The 22148-nt window shown below is 53.5% G+C and overlaps 1 protein-coding gene across 1 annotated transcript in view; it reads right to left on the bottom strand.

Moving 5' to 3' along the window:
- The window catches only part of LOC143805900 (cytochrome P450 2C8-like), a 114518-nt gene that overhangs the window by 86395 nt on the left and 5975 nt on the right, over nt 1–22148 (bottom strand). The window contains exon 2 of the mRNA XM_077285652.1: nt 21150–21312. Coding sequence (XP_077141767.1) covers nt 21150–21312 — 163 coding nt within the window. The remainder of the gene's footprint in view (nt 1–21149; nt 21313–22148) is intronic.

Consider the following 22148-nt stretch of genomic DNA (forward strand, 5'->3'; position numbering starts at 1 on the left):
AACATCAGCAAGACGTACACTGTGAGCACAATTATTCTCCAATTTGTATTTTTCATGATTATTTTTTTTTAAATTATTATTATTATTGAATGACTGTAGTGTTGTTGGTTAATAAACCTGAAACCTTAATACCGTTTTTACTCGAGCATAATCCACCCGAGTATAAGCCGAGGCACCTAATTTTGCCACGAAAAACTGGGTAAGCTTATTGACTCAAGTATAAGCCGGGTATGCATTGATCCCTCATCCTTGTCCTGGTATGCGTGGCTCCCCCGTCCCTCTCCTTGCATACCTGGCTCCCCTCATCGCTGTCCTTGTATGCATGGCTCCCCTCGTCGCTGTCCTGGTATGCATGGCTCCCCCCTCCCGTCCTGGTATGCATGGCTCCTATTACAAAAAGAAGAAAAGAAAAACATCCTACTCACCTCCTGCACGCCCTGCATCTCTTTGGTTCCGGCGTCCAGCAGCTCTTCCTGTGCTAGCCAATCACATGGCCCCATTCATTAGTGTAATGAATATGCCCACATCTCCATGCCTGTGGGAGTGGAGATGCATGCAAATTAATTACCTTAATGAGCAGGGCCACATGATCTCTCGGCACAGGAAGAGCTGCTGGACACCGGAACCAAAGAGATGCAGGGCTTGCAGGGACGTGAGTAGGATGTCTTCTGGATGCTGGCAGCTGCGGGTGTCACCGTGCACGCTAAAAGAGAAATTAATATTAATTTCTCTTTAGCAGCGTGCACAGTTACAGCCACAGCCGCCGGCTCCTGCCTCAGTCACCCGCTGCTCCAGTGCTCCCCCTCACCAGCCGGCCCTCTGGGACAATTGACTCGTGTATAAGCCGAGGGGGGCATTTTCAACACTAAAAAGTGCTGAAAAACTGGGCTTATACACAAGTATATATGGTAATAAGAAAGTAAAAATGAGATTGTGTCTCTTTTAGGAGAATATCTGTGTGCAGAATTATCGAACAACTATTAGTGTGCAGAATTATTATGAATGAAAAAGCATAAATTTTTCCAGCTCAATTATGTATATCTGCTAACATGAAAATAATTAAGTATCTCACAATGTACAAAAATACATTTCTGACATTTGTGGAGAATTGTCCTGCAGAAGAACCATGATGTTCCTGAAAGATACAGACTTTGTCCTGTGCCACTGCTTGTTTTCTAAAACCTGGCAGCAGGTTTGGGAGTTGATTTTAAGTCCATCTTCAATCTGTAACCATCCAGTTAGCTCATCTTTAATAATTTCAGCACATAAATGTCCCCCACCTATATCTTGCTATTGTCTGAGTGGAAGTGGAGGTCTGTTCCCATTACTGATCCAGGCACAGGTTCTTCAAAATTATGCACACCTTCATAAAGGGTGTTGTATCCTTAGACTCCATCCCCCTTCATTACACAAATACAAGTCACCTGATCTGCTTCATCCAAAATGCAAAACTTGCTGTAGTTGTAAAATCTATATAAAAATGATGACATAGTCATAATAATCCCTTGCATAATAATTCTGCCCACTATCATCACCATCACCAATCAAGTATTGTAGATAATACACTGCTCAAAAAAATAAAGGCTACACTTAACCAACAGAATATAACTCCAAGTACATCAAACTCTTGTGAAATAAAACTGTCCACTTAGGAAGCAACACTGATTGACAATCAATTTCACATGCTGTTGTGCAAGTGGAATAGACAACAGATGGAAACTAGATGGGTATTTCCTGAAGGAACTACAGATAGTGCTTTGGAATGGTGCCCGGGCTGCCCCTGCAAGACTTTCACACTTGGGTGCCCCTCAGGCGCTGGTTTGGTAGTTGTAGCCCCTCAGGGTTGAGGCCACTCTGGGTCCGATTTGGTGGCCCGGGTCACTCTGGGTCCGATTTGGTGGGCCGGGTCACTCTGGGTCCGATTTGGTGGGCCGGGTCACTCTGGGTCCGATTTGGTGGGCCGGGTCACTCTGGGTCCGATTTGGTGGGCCGGGTCACTCTGGGTCTGATTTGGCGGGCGGCGCCACTCTGGGTCCGATTTGGCGGGCGGCGCCACTCTGGGTCCGATTTGGCGGGCGGCGCCACTCTGGGTCCGATTTGGCGGGCGGCGCCACTCTGGGTCCGATTTGGCGGGCGGCGCCACTCTGGGTCCGATTTGGCGGGCGGCGCCTCTCTGGGTCCGACTTGACGGGCGGCGCCACTCTGGGTCCGATTTGGCGGGCGGGGGCACTCTGGGTCCGATTTGGCAAGCGGGGGCACTCTGGTCCGATTTGGTGGGCTGGGTCCGATTTGGTGAGCGGGGCAATAATGATAAGACTACAGATAGTGCTTTGTAATTGTGCTGTACTGTCACTTTAAGAGCTGATATTATCTGACAAAACTTGTGACCTGGTGGGCTGGTAGAGTTTATAGGCGTTGGCATAGTAACTGGGTCTCACTGCGCATATCAATAAGGTAATCAGCCAGGTGGCAGTTATTTTTAGAAATTGCCTCAGAAATCAGGCCCATTATAAACGTATTGGAAAATTTCCCTATTGAAATGCATTGAGACACCTTTTTCAAACGCAAATTGCGCCAAAACTACAAATCCGATCGACACGAAAAATACTTAGCACACCTCTCAGGAACGCTGGCTTCGAAATGACACCTCACTGGAGTCTGTGAGTTTAGCGGTTCGGGCCGCATTACGTGCGGACTGAATAATAATAATAAGAACTAGATGGGTATTTCCTGAAGGAACTACAGATAGTGCTTGGGAATGGTGCCCGGGCTGCCCCTGCAAGACTTTCACACTTGGGTGCCCCTCAGGCGCTGGTTTGGTAGTTGTAGCCCCTCAGGGTTGAGGCCACTCTGGGTCCGATTTGGTGGGCCGGGTCACTCTGGGTCCGATTTGGTGGGCCGGGTCACTCTGGGTCCGATTTGGTGGGCCGGGTCACTCTGGGTCCGATTTGGTGGGCCGGGTCACTCTGGGTCCGATTTGGTGGGCCGGGTCACTCTGGGTCCGACTTGGTGGGCCGGGTCACTCTGGGTTCGACTTGGTGGCCCGGGTCACTCTGGGTCCGATTTGGTGGCCCGGGTCACTCTGGGTCCGATTTGGTGGCCCGGGTCACTCTGGGTCCGATTTGGTGGCCCGGGTCACTCTGGGTCCGATTTGGTGGCCCGGGTCACTCTGGGTCCGATTTTGGTGGCCCGGGTCACTCTGGGTCCGATTTGGTGGCCCGGGTCACTCTGGGTCCGATTTGGTGGCCCGGGTCACTCTGGGTCCGATTTGGTGGGCCGGGTCACTCTGGGTCCGATTTGGTGGGCCCGGTCACTCTGGGTCCGATTTGGTGGGCCGGGTCACTCTGGGTCCGATTTGGTGGGCCGGGTCACTCTGGGTCCGATTTGGTGGGCCGGGTCACTCTGGGTCCGATTTGGTGGGCCGGGTCACTCTGGGTCCGACTTGGTGGGCCGGGTCACTCTGGGTCCGACTTGGTGGCCCGGTTCACTCTGGGTCCGATTTGGTGGCCCGGGTCACTCTGGGTCCGATTTGGTGGCCCGGGTCACTCTGGGTCCGATTTGGTGGCCCGGGTCACTCTGGGTCCGATTTGGTGGCCTGGGTCACTCTGGGTCCGATTTGGTGGCCCGGCTCACTCTGGGTCCGATTTGGTGGGCCGGGTCACTCTGGGTCCGATTTGGTGGGCCGGGTCACTCTGGGTCCGATTTGGTGGGCCGGGTCACTATGGGTCCGATTTGGTGGGCCGGGTCACTCTGGGTCCGATTTGGTGGGCCGGGTCACTCTGGGTCCGATTTGGCGGGCGGCGCCACTCTGGGTCCGATTTGGCGGGCGGCGCCACTCTGGGTCCGATTTGGCGGGCGGCGCCACTCTGGGTCCGATTTGGCGGGCGGCGCCACTCTGGGTCCGATTTGGCGGGCGGCGCCACTCTGGGTCCGATTTGGCGGGCGGCGCCACTCTAGGTCCGACTTGGCGGGCGGCGCCACTCTGGGTCCGATTTGGCGGGCGGCGCCACTCTGGGTCCGATTTGGCGGGCGGCGCCACTCTGGGTCCGATTTGGCGGGCGGCGCCACTCTGGGTCCGATTTGGCGGGCGGCGCCACTCTGGGTCCGATTTGGCGGGCGGCGCCACTCTGGGTCCGATTTGGCGGGCGGCGCCACTCTGGGTCCGATTTGGCGGGCGGCGCCACTCTGGGTCCGATTTGGCAAGAGGGGGCACTCTGGTCCGATTTGGTGGGCTGGGTCCGATTTGGTGAGCGGGGCAATAATTATAAGACTACAGATAGTGTTTTGGAATTGTGCTCTACTGTCACTTTAAGAGCGGACATTATCTGACAAAACTTGTGACCTGGTGGGCTGATGTAGAGTTTATAGGCGTTGGCATAGTAACTGGGTCTCACTGCGCATATCAGTGAGCTAATCAGCCAGGTGGCAGTTATTTTTAGAAATTGCCTCAGAAATCAGGCCCATTATAAACGTATTGGAAAATTTCCCTATTGAAACGCATTGAGACACTTTTTTCAAACGCAAATTGCGCCAAAACTACAAATCCGATCGACACGAAAAATACTTAGCACACCTCTCAGGAACGCTGGCTTCGAAATGACACCTCACTGGAGTCTGTGAGTTTAGCGGTTCGGGCCGCATTACGTGCGGACTGAATAATAATAATAAGAATAAGAAGTTTACCACGGTGGAATAACAGTATAGTGCTTTGTTCCAAAGCACTATAATAAGAAGTTTACCACGGTGGAATAACAGTATAGTGCTTTGTTCCAAAGCACTATAATAAGAAGAAGTTTACCACGGTGGAATAACAGTATAGTGCTTTGTTCCAAAGCACTATAATAAGAAGAAGTTTACCACGGTGGAATAACAGTATAGTGCTTTGTTCCAAAGCACTATAATAAGAAGAAGTTATCCACGGTGGAATAACAGTATAGTGCTTTGTTCCAAAGCACTATAATAATAAGAACTAGATGGGTATTTCCTGAAGGAACTACAGATAGTGCTTTGGAATGGTGCCTAGGTTGCCCCAGCAAGACTTTCACACTTGGGTGCCCCTCAGGCGCTGTTTTGGTAGTTGTAGCCACTCTGGGTCCGATTTGGCGGGCGGCGCCACTCTGGGTCCGATTTGGCAGGCAGCGCCACTCCGGGTCCGATTTGGCGGGCGGCGCCACTCCGGGTCCGATTTGGTGAGCGGCGCCACTCCGGGTCCGATTTTGCGGGCGGCGCCACTCCGGGTCCGATTTGGCGGGCGGCGCCACTCCGGGTCCGATTTGGCGGGCGGCGCCACTCCGGGTCCGATTTGGCGGGCGGCGCCACTCCGGGTCCGATTTGGCGGGCGGCGCCACTCCGGGTCCGATTTGGCGGGCGGCGCCACCCTGGGTCCGATTTGGCGGGCGGCGCCACTCTGGGTCCGATTTGGCGGGCGGCGCCACTCTGGGTCCGATTTGGCGGGCGGCGCCACTCTGGGTCCGATTTGGCGGGCGGCGCCACTCTGGGTCCGATTTGGCGGGCGGCGCCACTCTGGGTCCGATTTGGCGGGCGGCGCCACTCTGGGTCCGATTTGGCGGGCGGCGCCACTCTGGGTCCGATTTGGCGGGCGGCGCCACTCTGGGTCCGATTTGGCGGGCGGCGCCACTCTGGGTCCGATTTGGCGGGCGGCGCCACTCTGGGTCCGATTTGGCCGAACGGCGCCACTCTGGGTCCGATTTGGCGGGCGGCGCCACTCTGGGTCCGATTTGGCGGGCGGCGCCACTCTGGGTCCGATTTGGCGGGCGGCGCCACTCTGGGTCCGATTTGGCGGGCGGCGCCACTCTGGGTCCGATTTGGCGGGCGGCGCCACTCTGGGTCCGATTTGGCGGGCGGCGCCACACTGGGTCCGATTTAACGGGCGGCGCCACTCTGGGTCCGATTTGGCGGGCGGCGCCACTCTGGGTCCGATTTGGCGGGCGGCGCCACACTGGGTCCGATTTAACGGGCGGCGCCACTCTGGGTCCGATTTGGCGGGCGGCGCCACTCCGGGTCCGATTTGGTGAGCGGCGCCACTCCGGGTCCGATTTTGCGGGCGGCGCCACTCCGGGTCCGATTTGGCGGGCGGCGCCACTCCGGGTCCGATTTGGCGGGCGGCGCCACTCCGGGTCCGATTTGGCGGGCGGCGCCACTCTGGGTCCGATTTGTCGGGCGGCGCCACTCTGGGTCCGATTTGGCGGGCGGCGCCACACTGGGTCCGATTTAACGGGCGGCGCCACTCTGGGTCCGATTTGGCGGGCGGCGCCACTCTGGGTCCGATTTGGCGGGCGGCGCCACTCTGGGTCCGATTTGGCGGGCGGCGCCACTCTGGGTCCGATTTGGCGGGCGGCGCCACACTGGGTCCGATTTGGCGGGCGGCGCCACACTGGGTCCGATTTGGCGGGCGTCGCCACTCTGGGTCCGATTTGGCGGGCGGCGCCACTCTGGGTCCGATTTGGCGGGCGGCGCCACTCTGGGTCCGATTTGGCGGGCGGCGCCACTCTGGGTCCGATTTGGCGGGCGGCGCCACTCTGGGTCCGATTTGGCGGGCGGCGCCACTCTGGGTCCGATTTGGTGAGCGGGGCAATAATTATAATAAGACTACAGATAGTGCTTTGAAATTGTGCTGTGCTATCACTTTAAGAGCTGATATTATCTGGCAAAACTGTGCTGGGGTCATGTACAGTTCGCAGGCGTTGGCATAGTAACTGGGCCTGACTGCACATATCAATGAGCTAATCAGCCAGGTGGCAGGTACATTTCAAATTGCCTCAGAAACCCGGCCATTATAACCTATGGGAAAATTTCCCTATTGAAATGCATTACAATGAGGGGAAAAAACATTTTCAAACGCAAATTGCGCCAAAACTACAAATCCGATCGACACGAAAAATACTTAGCACACCTCTTGGGGACGCTGGCTTCGAAATGACACCTCACTGGAGTCTGTGAGTGAAGCGGTTCGGGCCGCATTACGTGCGGAGTGAATAATAATAAGAATAACTAGATGGGTATTTCCTGAAGGAACTACAGATAGTGCTTTGGAATGGTGCCCGGGCTGCCCCTGCAAGACTTTCACACTTGGGTGCCCCTCAGGCGCTGGTTTGGTAGTTGTAGCCCTCAGGGTTGAGGCTTGGTGGGCCGGGTCACTCTGGGTCCGATTTGGTGGGCCGGGTCACTCTGGGTCCGATTTGGTGGGCCGGGTCACTCTGGGTCCCATTTGGTGGGCCGGGTCACTCTGGGTCCCATTTGGTGGGCCGGGTCACTCTGGGTCCCATTTGGTGGGCCGGGTCACTCTGGGTCCCATTTGGTGGGCCGGGTCACTCTGGGTCCCATTTGGTGGGCCGGGTCACTCTGGGTCCCATTTGGTGGGCCGGGTCACTCTGGGTCCCATTTGGTGGGCCGGGTCACTCTGGGTCCCATTTGGTGGCCTGGGTCACTCTGGGCCCGATTTGGTGGCCCGGGTCACTCTGGGCCCGATTTGGTCAACCCGGGTCACTCTGGGCCCGATTTGGTGGCCCGGGTCACTCTGGGTCCGATTTGGTGGCCCGGGTCACTCTGGGTCCGATTTGGTGGCCCGGGTCACTCTGGGTCCGATTTGGTGGCCCGGGTCACTCTGGGTCCGATTTGGTGGCCCGGGTCACTCTGGGTCCGATTTGGTGGCCCGGGTCACTCTGGGTCCGATTTGGTGGCCCGGGTCACTCTGGGTCCCATTTGGTGGGCCGGGTCACTCTGGGTCCCATTTGGTGGGCCGGGTCACTCTGGGTCCCATTTGGTGGGCCGGGTCACTCTGGGTCCCATTTGGTGGGCCGGGTCACTCTGGGTCCCATTTGGTGGGCCGGGTCACTCTGGGTCCCATTTGGTGGGCCGGGTCACTCTGGGTCCCATTTGGTGGGCCGGGTCACTCTGGGTCCCATTTGGTGGGCCGGGTCACTCTGGCTCCCATTTGGTGGGCCGGGTCACTCTGGGTCCCATTTGGTGGGCCGGGTCACTCTGGGTCCCATTTGGTGGCCCGGGTCACTCTGGTCCCATTTGGTGGCCCGGGTCACTCTGGGCCCGATTTGGTCAACCCGGGTCACTCTGGGCCCGATTTGGCGGGCGGCGCCACTCTGGGTCCGATTTGGCGGGCGGCGCCACTCTGGGTCCGATTTGGCGGGCGGCGCCACTCTGGGTCCGATTTGGCGGGCGGCGCCACTCTGGGTCCGATTTGGCGGGCGGCGCCACTCTGGGTCCGATTTGGCGGGCGGCGCCACTCTGGGTCCGATTTGGCGGGCGGCGCCACTCTGGGTCCGATTTGGCGGGCGGCGCCACTCTGGGTCCGATTTGGCGGGCGGCGCCACTCTGGGTCCGATTTGGCGGGCGGCGCCACTCTGGGTCCGATTTGGCGGGCGGCGCCACTCTGGTTCCGATTTGGCGGGCGGCACCACTCTGGGTCCGATTTGGCGGGCGGCGCCACTCTGGGTCCGATTTGGCGGGCGGCGCCACTCTGGGTCCGATTTGGCGGGCGGCGCCACTCTGGGTCCGATTTGGCGGGCGGCGCCACTCTGGGTCCGATTTGGCGGGCGGCGCCACTCTGGGTTCGATTTGGCGGGCGGCGCCACTCTGGGTCCGATTTGGCGGGCGGCGCCACTCTGGGTCCGATTTGGCCGAACGGCGCCACTCTGGGTCCGATTTGGCGGGCGGCGCCACTCTGGGTCCGATTTGGCGGGCTGCGCCACTCTGGGTCCGATTTGGCGGGCGGCGCCACTCTGGGTCCGATTTGGCGGGCGGCGCCACTCTGGGTCCGATTTGGCGGGCGGCGCCACTCTGGGTCCGATTTGGCGGGCTGGGTCCGATTTGGTGAGCGGGGCAATAATTATAATAAGACTATAGATAGTGCTTTGAAATTGTGCTGTGCTATCACTTTAAGAGCTGATATTATCTGCCAAAACTGTCCTGCTAGGGTCATGTACAGTTCGCAGGTGTTGGCATAGTAACAGGGCCTGACTGAGCATATCAATGAGCTAATCAGCCAGGTGGCAGGTACATTTCAAATTGCCTCAGAAACCCGGCCATTATAACCTATGTGAAAATTTCCCTATTGAAAAGCATTACAATGAGGGGAAAAAACATTTTCAAACGCAAATTGCGCCAAAACTACAAATCCGATCGACACGAAAAATACTTAGCACACCTCTTGGGGACGCTGGCTTCGAAATGACACCTCACTGGAGTCTGTGAGTGAAGCGGTTCGGGCCGCATTACGTGCGGACTGAATAATAATAAGAACTAGATGGGTATTTCCTGAAGGAACTACAGATAGTGCTTTGGAATGGTGCCCGGGCTGCCCCTGCAAGACTTTCACACTTGGGTGCCCCTCAGGTGCTGGTTTGGTAGTTGTAGCCCCTCAGGGTTGAGGCCACTCTGGGTCCGATTTGGTGGCCCGGGTCACTCGGGGTCCGATTTGGGGGGCCGCGCCACTCGGGGTCCGATTTGGGGGGCCGCGCCACTCGGGGTCCGATTTGGCGGGCCGCGCCACTCCGGGTCCGATTTGGCGGGCCGCGCCACTCCGGGTCCGATTTGGCGGGCCGCGCCACTCCGGGTCCGATTTGGCGGGCCGCGCCACTCCGGGTCCGATTTGGCGGGCCGCGCCACTCCGGGTCCGATTTGGCGGGCCGCGCCACTCCGGGTCCGATTTGGCGGGCCGCGCCACTCCGGGTCCGATTTGGCGGGCCGCGCCACTCCGGGTCCGACTTGGCGGGCGGCGCCACTCCGGGTCCGATTTGGCGGGCGGCGCCACTCCGGGTCCGATTTGGCGGGCGGCGCCACTCCGGGTCCGATTTGGCGGGCGGCGCCACTCCGGGTCCGATTTGGCGGGCGGCGCCACTCCGGGTCCGATTTGGCGGGCGGCGCCACTCCGGGTCCGATTTGGCGGGCGGCGCCACTCTGGGTCCGATTTGGCGGGCGGCGCCTCTCTGGGTCCGATTTGGCGGGCGGCGCCACTCTGGGTCCGATTTGGCGGGCGGCGCCACCCTGGGTCCGATTTGGCGGGCGGCGCCACCCTGGGTCCGATTTGGCGGGCGGCGCCACCCTGGGTCCGATTTGGCGGGCGGCGCCACCCTGGGTCCGAGTTGGCGGGCGGCGCCACCCTGGGTCCGATTTGGCGGGCGGCGCCACCCTGGGTCCGATTTGGCGGGCGGCGCCACTCTGGGTCCGATTTGGCGGGCGGCGCCACTCTGGGTTCGATTTGGCGGGCGGCGCCACTCTGGGTCCGATTTGGCGGGCTGGGTCCGATTTGGTGAGCGGGGCAATAATTATAATAAGACTATAGATAGTGCTTTGAAATTGTGCTGTGCTATCACTTTAAGAGCTGATATTATCTGCCAAAACTGTCCTGCTAGGGTCATGTACAGTTCGCAGGCGTTGGCATAGTAACTGGGCCTGACTGAGCATATCAATGAGCTAATCAGCCAGGTGGCAGGTACATTTCAAATTGCCTCAGAAACCCGGCCATTATAACCTATGTGAAAATTTCCCTATTGAAAAGCATTACAATGAGGGGAAAAAACATTTTCAAACGCAAATTGCGCCAAAACTACAAATCCGATCGACACGAAAAATACCTAGCACACCTCTTGGGGACGCTGGCTTCGAAATGACACCTCACTGGAGTCTGTGAGTGAAGCGGTTCGGGCCGCATTACGTGCGGACTGAATAATAATAAGAACTAGATGGGTATTTCCTGAAGGAACTACAGATAGTGCTTTGGAATGGTGCCCGGGCTGCCCCTGCAAGACTTTCACACTTGGGTGCCCCTCAGGCGGTCCGATTTGGTGGGTTGGGTCAATCTGGGTCTGATTTTGTGGGCGGGGTAAATCTAGGTCCGATTCGGTGGGCGGGGTCACTTTTGGTCCGATTCTGTGGGCGCGGCCACTCTGGGTCCGATTCGGTGGGCGGAGCCACTCTGGGTCCGATTTGGTGGGCGGGGCACCTTAGGGACCAATTTGGTGGGTGGGGTCACTCGGTCCGATTTGGTGGGCTGGGCACCTCAGGGTCTGATTTGGTGGGCTGGGCACCTCAGGGTCCGATTTGGTGGGTGGGGTCACTCTGGGTCCGATTTGGTGGGCGGGGTCACTCTGGGCCCGATTTGGTGGAAGGGGTCACTCTGGGTCCGATTTGGTGGAAGGGGTCACTCTGGGTCTGATTTGGTGGAAGGGGTCACTCTGGGTCCGATTTGGTGGGCGGAGCCACTCTGGGTCCGATTTGGTGGGCGGGGTCACTCTGGGTCTGATTTAGGGGGCGGGGTCACTCTGGGTCCGATTTGGTGGGCCGGGCCCCTCGGGGTCCGATTTGGTGGGCCGGGCCTCTCGGGTTCCGAATTGGTGAGCGGGGTAATCTACTATCTAATTATCTAAGGGCACTTCCGTCTTTCTGTCTCACAACACCGCTACGTCATCATCTCGTGAGACCGCAATGCACTCTTGGGACCGGAGCGCGCAACAAGCATCGGGTACCGGCCACTCCAGGTGCAACAAGCATCGTGTACCGGCCGCTCTAGGAGGTGCAACAACCATCAGATACCGGCCGCTCCAGGAGGTGAGTATGTAACTTTTTTATTTTAATTCTTTTTTTTTTAACAGGGATATGCAGTATACTATGTGACTGGACAATATACTACGTGACTGGGCAGTATAACTACGTGGCTCTGCGCTGTATACTGCGTGGCTCTGTGCTGTGTACTGCGCGGCTCTGCGCTGTGTACTGCGCGGCTCTGCGCTTTATACTGTGCGGCTCTGCGCTCTGTACTGCGCGGCTCTGCGCTGTGTACTGCGCAGCTCTGCGCTGTATACTGCGCGGCTCTGCGCTGTGTACTGCGCGGCTCTGCGCTGTGTACTGCGCGGCTCTGCGCTGTGTACTGCTCGGCTCTGCGCTGTGTACTGCGCGGCTCTGCGCTGTGTACTGCGCGGCTCTGCGCTGTGTACTGCGCGGCTCTGCGCTGTGTACTGCGCGGCTCTGCGCTGTGTACTGCACGGCTCTGCGCGGTATACTGCGCGGCTCTGCGCTTTATACTGTGCGGCTCTGCGCTCTGTACTGCACGGCTCTGCGCTGTCTACTGCGCGGCTCTGCGCTGTGTACTGCTCGGCTCTGCGCTGTGTACTGCGCGGCTCTCCGCTTTCTACTGCGCGGCTCTGCGCTTTATACTGCGCGGCTTTGCGCTGTGTACTGCATGGCTCTGCGCTGTGTACTGCGCGGCTCTGCGCTGTGTACTGCACGGCTCTGCGCTGTGTACTGCACGGCTCTGCGCTTTATACTGCACGGCTCTGCGCTGTGTACTGCACGGCTCTGCGCTGTGTACTGCGCGGCTCTGCGCTGTGTACTGCACGGCTCTGCGCTTTATACTGCGCGGCTCTGCGCTGTGTACTGCACGGCTGTGCGCTGTGTACTGCGCGGCTCTGCGCTGTGTACTGCGCGGCTCTGCGCTTTATACTGCGCGGCTCTGCGCTTTATACTGCGCGGCTCTGCGCTGTGTACTGCGCGGCTCTGCGCTGTGTACTGCGCGGCTCTGCGCTGTGTACTGCACGGCTCTGCGCTTTATACTGCGCGGCTCTGCGCTGTGTACTGCACGGCTCTGCGCTTTAAACTGCGCGGCTCTGCGCTGTGTACTGCACGGCTCTGCGCTGTGTACTGCGCGGCTCTGCGCTGTGTACTGCACGGCTCTGCGCTTTAAACTGCGCGGCTCTGCGCTGTGTACTGCACGGCTCTGCGCTGTGTACTGCGCGGCTCTGCGCTGTGTACTGCGCGGCTCTGCGCTTTATACTGCGCAGCTCTGCGCTGTGTACTGCGCGGCTCTGCGCGGCTCTGTGCTGTGTACTGCACGGCTCTGCGCTTTATACTGCGCGGCTCTGCGCTGTGTACTGCACGGCTCTGCGCTGTGTACTGCGCGGCTCTGCGCTGTGTACTGCACGGCTCTGCGCTTTATACTGCGCGGCTCTGCGCTGTGTACTGCACGGCTCTGCGCTGTGTACTGCGCGGCTCTGCGCTGTGTACTGCGCGGCTCTGCGCTTTATACTGCGCGGCTCTGCGCTGTGTACTGCGCGGCTCTGCGCTGTGTACTGCGCGGCTCTGCGCTGTGTACTGCACTGCTCTGCACTGTATACTGCGTGGCTGTGCAATATACTACGTGGACATGCATATTCTAGAATACCCGATGAGTTAGAATCGGGCCACAGTCTAATAATCATAAGACTACGGATAGTGGTTTGGAATTGTGCTGTACTGTCACTTTAAGAGCTGATATTATCTGACAAAACTTGTGACCTGGTGAGCTGATAGACTTTATAGGCGTTGGCATAGTAACTGTGTCTGACTGCGCATATCAATGAGCTAATCAGCCAGGTGGCAGTTATTTTTAGAAATTGCCTCAGAAACCAGCCCATTATAAACGTATAGGAAAATTTCTCCATTGAAACGCATTGAAAGACTTTTTTCAAACACAAATTGCGCAAAAACTACAAATCCGATCGACACGAAAAATACTTAGCACACCTCTCAGGAACGCTGGCTTCGAAATGACACCTCACTGGAGTCTGTGAGTTTAGCGGTTCGGGCCGCATTACGTGCGGACTGAATAATAAGAATAAGAAGAAGTTTACCACGGTGGAATAACAGTATAGTGCTTTGTTCCAAAGCACTATAATAAGAATAAGAAGAAGAAGAAGTTATCCACGGTGGAATAACAGTATAGTGCTTTGTTCCAAAGCACTATAATAATAACTAGATGGGTATTTCCTGAAGGAACTACAGATAGTGCTTTGGAATGGTGCCCGGGCTGCCCCTGCAAGACTTTCACACTTGGGTGCCCCTCAGGCGGTCCGATTTGGTGGGTTGGGTCAATCTGGGTCTGATTTTGTGGGCGGGGTAAATCTAGGTCCGATTCGGTGGGCGGGGTCACTTTTGGTCCGATTCTGTGGGCGCGGCCACTCTGGGTCCGATTCGGTGGGCGGAGCCACTCTGGGTCCGATTTGGTGGGCGGGGCACCTTAGGGACCAATTTGGTGGGTGGGGTCACTCGGTCCGATTTGGTGGGCTGGGCACCTCAGGGTCTCATTTGGTGGGCTGGGCACCTCAGGGTCCGATTTGGTGGGTGGGGTCACTCTGGGTCCGATTTGGTGGAAGGGGTCACTCTGGGTCTGATTTGGTGGAAGGGGTCACTCTGGGTTCGATTTGGTGGGCGGAGCCACTCTGGGTCCGATTTGGTGGGCGGGGTCACTCTGGGTCCGATTTGGTGGGCGGGGTCACTCTGGGTCCGATTTGGTGGGCCGGGCCCCTCGGGGTCCGATTTGGTGAGCGGGGTAATCTACTATATAATTGTCTAAGGGCACTTCCGTCTTTCTGTCTCACAACACCGCTACGTCATCATCTCATGAGACCGCAATGCACTCTTGGGACCGGAGCGCGCAACAAGCATCGGGTACCGGCCACTCCAGGTGCAACAAGCATCGTGTACCGGCCGCTCTAGGAGGTGCAACAACCATCAGATACCGGCCGCTCCAGGAGGTGAGTATGTAACTTTTTTATTTTAATTCTTTTTTTTTTTTTAACAGGGATATGCAGTATACTATGTGACTAGACAATATACTACGTGACTGGGCAGTATAACTACGTGGCTCTGCGCTGTATACTGCGTGGCTCTGCGCTGTATACTGCGTGGCTCTGCGCTGTATACTACGCGGCTCTGCGCTGTATACTGCGCGGCTCTGCGCTTTGTACTGCGCGGCTCTGCGCTATATACTGCGTGGCTCTTCGCTGTATACTACGCGGCTCTGCGCTGTGTACTGCGCGGCTCTGCGCTGTGTACTGCACGTGTCCGTGCTGTGTACTGCGTGTGTCTGCGCTGTATACTGCGCGGCTCTGCGCTGTGTACTGCACGGCTCTGCACTGTGTACTGCACGGCTCTGCGCTGTATACTGCGGGGCTCTGCACTGTATACTGCGGGGCTCTGCGCTGTATACTACGCGGCTCTGCGCTGTATACTGCGCGGCTCTGCGCTGTATACTGCGTGGCTCTACGCTGTGTACTGCGCGGCTCTGCGCTGTATACTGCGCGGCTCTGCGCTGTATACTGGGCGGCTCTGCGCTGTGTACTGCGCGGCTCTGCGCTGTATACTGCGCGGCTCTGCGCTGTGTACTGCACGGCTCTGCGCTGTGTACTGCGCGGCTCTGCGCTGTGTACTGCGCGGCTCTGCGCTGTGTACTGCGCGGCTCTGCGCTGTGTACTGCGCGGCTCTGCGCTGTGTACTGCGCGGCTCTGCGCTTTACACTGCGCGGCTCTGCGCTTTATACTGCGCGGCTCTGCGCTGTGTACTGCGCGGCTCTGCGCTGTGCACTGCACGGCTCTGCGCGGTATACTGCGCGGCTCTGCGCTCTGTACTGCGCGGCTCTGCGCTGTGTACTGCGCGGCTCTGCGCTGTATACTGCGCGGCTCTGCGCTGTGTACTGCGCGGCTCTGCGCTGTGTACTGCGCGGCTCTGCGCTGTGTACTGCGCGGCTCTGCGCTGTGTACTGCGCGGCTCTGCGCTGTGTACTGCGCGGCTCTCCGCTTTATACTGCGCGGCTCTGCGCTGTGTACTGCGCGGCTCTGCGCTGTGTACTGCGCGGCTCTGCGCTTTATACTGCGCGGCTCTGCGCTTTGTACTGCGCGGCTCTGCGCTGTGTACTGCGCGGCTCTGCGCTGTGTACTGCGCGGCTCTGCGCTGTGTACTGCGCGGCTCTGCGCTGTATACTGCGCGGCTCGCTGTGTACTGCGCGACTCTGCGCTTTGTACTGCGCGGCTCTGCGATGTGTACTGCGCGGCTCTGCGCTGTGTACTGCGCGGCTCTGCGCTGTGTACTGCGCGGCTCTGCGCTGTGTACTGCGCGGCTCTGCGCTGTGTACTGCGCGGCTCTGCACTGTATACTGCGTGGCTGTGCAATATACTTCGTGGACATACATATTCTAGAATACCCGATGAGTTAGAATCGGGCCACAGTCTAATAATCATAAGACTACAGATAGTGGTTTGGAATTGTGCTGTACTGTCACTTTAAGAGCTGATATTATCTGACAAAACTTGTGACCTGGTGAGCTGATGTAGACTTCATAGGCGTTGGCATAGTAACTGTGTCTGACTGCGCATATCAATGAGCTAATCAGCCAGGTGGCAGTTATTTTTAGAAATTGCCTCAGAAACCAGCCCATTATAAACGTATGGGACAATTTCCCTATTGAAACGCATTGAAAGACTTTTTTCAAACACAAATTGCGCAAAAACTACAAATCCGATCGGCACGAAAAATACTTAGCACACCTCTCAGGAACGCTGGCTTCGAAATGACACCTCACTGGAGTCTGTGAGTTTAGCGGTTCGGGCCGCATTACGTGCGGACTGAATAATAAGAATAAGAAGAAGTTTACCACGGTGGAATAACAGTATAGTGCTTTGTTCCAAAGCACTATAATAAGAAGAAGTTATCCACGGTGGAATAACAGTATAGTGCTTTGTTCCAAAGCACTATAATAAGAATAATAAGAAGAAGAAGTTATCCACGGTGGAATAACAGTATAGTGCTTTGTTCCAAAGCACTATAATAAGAAGAAGTTATCCACGATGGAATAACAGTATAGTGCTTTGTTCCAAAGCACTATAATTATTGGAAATTATCAAGACACACTCAATAAAGGAGTGGTTCTGCAGGTGGGGACCACAGACCACATCTCAGTACCAATGCTTTCTGGCTGATGTTTTGGTCACTTTTGAATGTTGGTTGTGCTTTCACACTCGTGGTAGCATGAGACGGACTCTACAACCCACACAAGTGGCTCAGGTAGTGCAGCTCATCCAGGAGGGCACATCATTGCAACCTGTAGCAAGAGGGTTTGCTGTGTCTGTCAGCGTAGTGTCCAGAGGCTGGAGGAACTAGCAGGAGATGTGGAGGGGGTTGTAGGAGGGCAACAACCCACCAGCAGGATCGCTACCTCATCCTTTGTGCAAGGAGGAACAGGAGGAGCACTGCCAGAGCTCTGCAAAATGACCTCCAGCAGGCCACAAATGTGCATGTGTCTGCACAAGCAGTTAGAAACCGACTCCATGAGAATGGTCTGAGTGCCCGACGTCCACAGATGAGGGTTGTGCTCACAGTCCAACACCATGCAGGATGATTGGCATTTGCCAAAGAACACAAGGATTGGAAAATTCGCCACTGGCACCCTGTGCTCTTCACAGATGAAAGCAGGTTCATGCTGAGCACATGTGACAGATGTGACAGAGTCTGAAGATGCTATGGAGAGCGATCAGCTGCCTGCAACATCCTTCAGCATGACCGGTTTGGCAGTGGGTCAGTAATGCTGTGGGGTGGCATTTCTTTGGAGGGCCGCACAGCCCTCCATGTGCTCACCAGAGGTAGCCTGATTGCCATTAGGTACCGAGATGAGATCCTCAGACCCCTTGTGAGATCATATGCTGGTACGGTTGGCCCTGGGCTCCTCCTAATGCAGGAAAATGCCAAACCTCATGTGGCTGGAGTGAGTCAGCAGTTCCTGCAAGATGAAGGCATTGAAGCTATGGACTGGCCCACCCATTCCCCAGACCTGAATCCGATTGAACACATCTGGGACATCATGTCTCGCACCATCCACCAACGTCACTTTGCACCACAGACTGTCCAGGATTTGGCGGATTCTTTAGTCCAGGTCTGGGAGGAGATCCCTCAGGAGACCATCCACCGCCTCATCAGGAGCATGCCCAGGCATTATAGGGAGGTCATACAGGCACATGGAGGCAACACAAACACAACTGAAGATCATTTCCTTGTCTTGAGGCACTTCCACTGAAGTTGGATCAGCCTGTAATTTGATTTTCCACTTTGATTTTGAGCATCATTCCAACTCCATACCTTCTCCATGGGACATTAGTTGTGATTTACATTGATAATTTTTATGTTTTATTGTTCTCAACACATTAAACTATGTAATGAATAAAGATTTGCAACAGAAATATTTCATTCAGTGATATGTAGGATGTGGTATTTTAGTGTTCCCTTTATTTTTTTTGAGCAGTGTACTATAATTATATGGTTTACATGTAGTGATGTTGAATATTTTATATTAACCCCTTTACCCCCGAGGGTGGTTTGCATGTTAATGACCGGGCCATTTTTTACAATTCTGACCACTGTCCTTTTATAAGGTAATAACTCTGGAATGCTTGCATGAATCCCAGTGTTTCTGATATTATTTTCTAGTGACATATTGTAATTCATGATAGTGGTAATATTTATTTGATATGACTTATTGTGAAAAAAACTGAAATTTGGCGAAAATTTCACAATTTTCCAACTTTGCATTTTCATGCCCTTAAATCAGAGAGATATGTCACACAAAATACTTAATAAGTAACAATTCCCACATGTTTACTTAACATCAGCACAATTTTGGAAACAACATTTTTTTTTATTAGGAAGTTATAAGGGTTAAAAGTTAAACAGAGATTTCTCATTTTTACAACACCATTTTTTGGGGGGGACCACATCACATTTGAAGTCACTTTGAGGGGTCTATATGATAGAAAATACCCAATATTGACACCATTCTAAAAACATTCAACATTCAAGAAGTTTATTAACCCTTCAGGATCTTCACAGGAATTTTTGGAATGTTTAAAAAAAATGAACATTTAAATTTTTTTCACAAAACATTTACTTCTGATCCAATTTGTTTTATTTACCAAAAGTAACAGGAGAAATTGGACCCCAAAGTTGTTGTACAATTTGTTTTGAATACGTTGATATCCCATTTATGCAGGTGAACTACTTTTGGAGCGCATGGCAGAGCTTGGAATTGAAGGAGCGCCGTTTGAGTTTTCAAGGCAAAATTGGACGCTATGTTGCGTTTGGAGAGCCCCTGATGTGCCTAAACAGTGGAAAGCCCCCAAATGACAACATTTTGGAAACTAGACCCTCTAAGGAACTTATCTAGATGTGTGGTGAGCACTTTGAACCCCAAAGTGCTTCACAGAAGTTTATAACGTACAGCCGTAAAAATAAAAAATCATAATTTTTTACAAAAATTATCTTTTTGCCCCCAATTTTTTATTTTCACAAAGGGAACAGGAGAAATTGGATTCCAAAAGTTGTTCAATTTGTCCTGAGTACGTCGATACCCTATATGTGGGGGTAAGTCACTAGGCGCACAGCAGAGCTTGGAAGGGAAGGAGCACCATTTGATTTTTTCAACTCAGAATTGGCTGGAATTGTGATCGCACGCCATGTCACATTTGGAGATCCCCTGATGTGCCTAAACAGTGGAAACCCCCTAATTCTAACTCCAACCCTAACCCCAACACACCCCTAAACCTAATCCCTACCCTAACCATAACCCTAACCACAAACCTAACCCTAACACACCCCTAACCCTAATCCCTATCCTAATCCCAACCCTAACCCTAATTCAAACCCTAACCCTAACTTTAGCCCCAACCCTAACCCTAACTTTAGTCCCAACGCTAACCCTAACTTTAGCCCCAACCCTAACCCTAACTTTAGTCCCAACCCTAACCCTAACTTTAGCCCCTACCTTTAGCCCCTACCCTAACTTTAACCCTAACTTTAGCCCCAACCCTAACCCTAACTTTAGCCCCAACCCTAACCCTAACTTTAGGCTCAACCCTAACCCTAACCCTAATGGGAAAATGGAAATAAATAACTTTTTATTTTATTATTTTTCCCTAACTAAGGGGGTGATAAAGAGGGGTTTGATTTACTATTTATAGCTGATTTTTATGTTTGGCAGCTGTCACACACTAAAAGATGCTTTTTATTGCAAAAAATAGTTTTTCATCACCACATTTTGAGGGCTATAATTTTTCCATATTTTGGCCCACAGAGTCATGTGAGGTTTTGTTTTTTTGTGGGACGAGTTGACGTTTTTATTGGTACCATTTTAGGGCACATGACATTTTTTGATCGCTTCTTATTATGATTTTTGGGAAGCAGAATGAACAAAAACCAGCAATTCATGAATTTCTTTTGGAGGGGCGTTTTTACCGTTTCGTGTGTGGTAAAATTGATAAAGCAGTTCTATTCTTTGGGTTAGTACTATTACAGCGATACCTCATTTATATCATTTTTTTATGTTTTGGCGCTTTTATACAATAAAAACTATTTTATATAAAAATAATTATTTTTGCATCATTTTACTCTGAGAGCTATAACTTTTTTAATTTTTCGATGATGATGTTGTATTGTAGCTCGATTTTTGCGGGACAAGATGTCGTTTTCACCGGTAACATGTTTATTTATATCTGGCTTTTTGATCGAGTGTTATTCCACTTGTTGTTCGGCGGTATGATGATAAAACATTGTTTTTGTGCCTTTTTTTGTTTTTTATTGGGTTCACTAAAGGGGTTAACTAGTGGGACAGCTTTACAGGTTGGGTCATTACAGTCACGGCGATACTAAATATGTGTACTTTTATTGTTTTTTTTATTTGCATAAAGAAATATATTTATTGGAATTTTTTTTCTATATTTAGGAATTTGAAAAAAAATATTTTTACACATGCTAATATTTTTTTTAATTTTTTTACATTGTCCCAGGATGGGACATCACTATATAAAGTCAGATCGCTGATCTGACACTTTGCACTACACTGTATCTGATCAGCGATCTGACAGGAAGTGAAGGAGGCTTGCCGATGCCTGCTCTCAACAGGCACTGAGAGGCCACCTCCCTGCAGTACCCGGAAGGCCATCTTGGAGCTGGAGGTCTGAAAGGAGAACCTCAGGACAACGCGATCACATCGCATTGTTCTGAGGGAAGCACGCAGGGAGCCCCCTCCCTGCGCAATGCTTCTCTATGCCTCTGCCGGCACCAGAACACTGCGATCTTGCATCATCACAGTGTTCCGGGGGTTAAAGGGCCAGGTATCAGCTGTGAGAATCAGCTGACATCCGCCTGCTATCGGCAACATACCACCAGTGTGCGCGGATGATCGCCAATGATGTGCTATCCTGTCCATGGTCAGACGGGCCAGGGTACATGGATGGGATAGTACGTCAGATGGCAGAAAGGGGTTAATATCATGGCAAAGTATCATATTTTTGGTATTACACTAATTTACTTTAACTTACCAAAATCTTTAAAAAAAAGCTCTCCTGTTCCTATGTCTCCCCTGTTACTAAATGCGTCGCTGCAGTCCACCAATGCTTCCTTCACGGCATCATACCCAATCAGTACTATGGTCCTATGGTTTGAAAAATAGATGGTATAGACAGGTCCATACGTCTCACTTAGCTAGAGAGAAATAAAAATCTTAAAATCTGGTGAATTTATCCTCCAAACAAGTAAGATATACTGTAAGCAAAAACTGTATATTTACTATCTAAAGCTGGTTTCACACTTGCATTGGGCACAGCTGAGGAGGGCTACGTTCATTTTACGCTGCGTGACGGCAACAAAATGCAACATGTTGCGTTCGATGCAGTTCGGTGCAGCGTCAAAATGATGCATGCGTAGGCATCTGCATACATTCGCATAGCCTACATACCCAATGTTAAGGATAGGTACTCAGGACGCCTGCCGACATAGGCAGATATGAATGGAAGAGGTGCGGCAGTGGGCAGGGCTTAATGGAGGAACTATGCAGCCCTTCGCAGCTCTGCCCAACGCAAGTGTGAAGCCAGCCTAAAAATGTAAAAAATGTTGAGATCCCTGAAGAAAAGATGTAATTGCTACACAGACGTATATAAATATTTAGAATTGAGAGTCCTCAGTGGTTGATACCTATTAATGGCTAACTGGATACAGGAAAGATATATATCTTGGTACCGTGTTAGCCAGTGGATAGATATCAGTTAGCCATTAAAAGGTATCAACCACTGAGGACTCTCAATTCTAAATATTTTTCTATCCACTGGCTAACACGGTACAAAGATATATATCTTTACTGTACACAGACGTATACATTTTTGAGTTTATAGTAGGAATCCCATAGTAGGTGCCAAATTTATTAGCTGGTGAGAAGAGTAGAATGAACAAAGAGCATCTCACTGGAGGAGCCAACATGTGCTTGGATTACATTTAGTCAATTAAGGGCAAAATGTAATACTTCATTTCTCCTGTGGAGGTGC

The sequence above is a fragment of the Ranitomeya variabilis genome, chromosome 2 (genome assembly GCF_051348905.1).
Source record: "Ranitomeya variabilis isolate aRanVar5 chromosome 2, aRanVar5.hap1, whole genome shotgun sequence".
NCBI lineage: Eukaryota > Metazoa > Chordata > Amphibia > Anura > Dendrobatidae > Ranitomeya > Ranitomeya variabilis.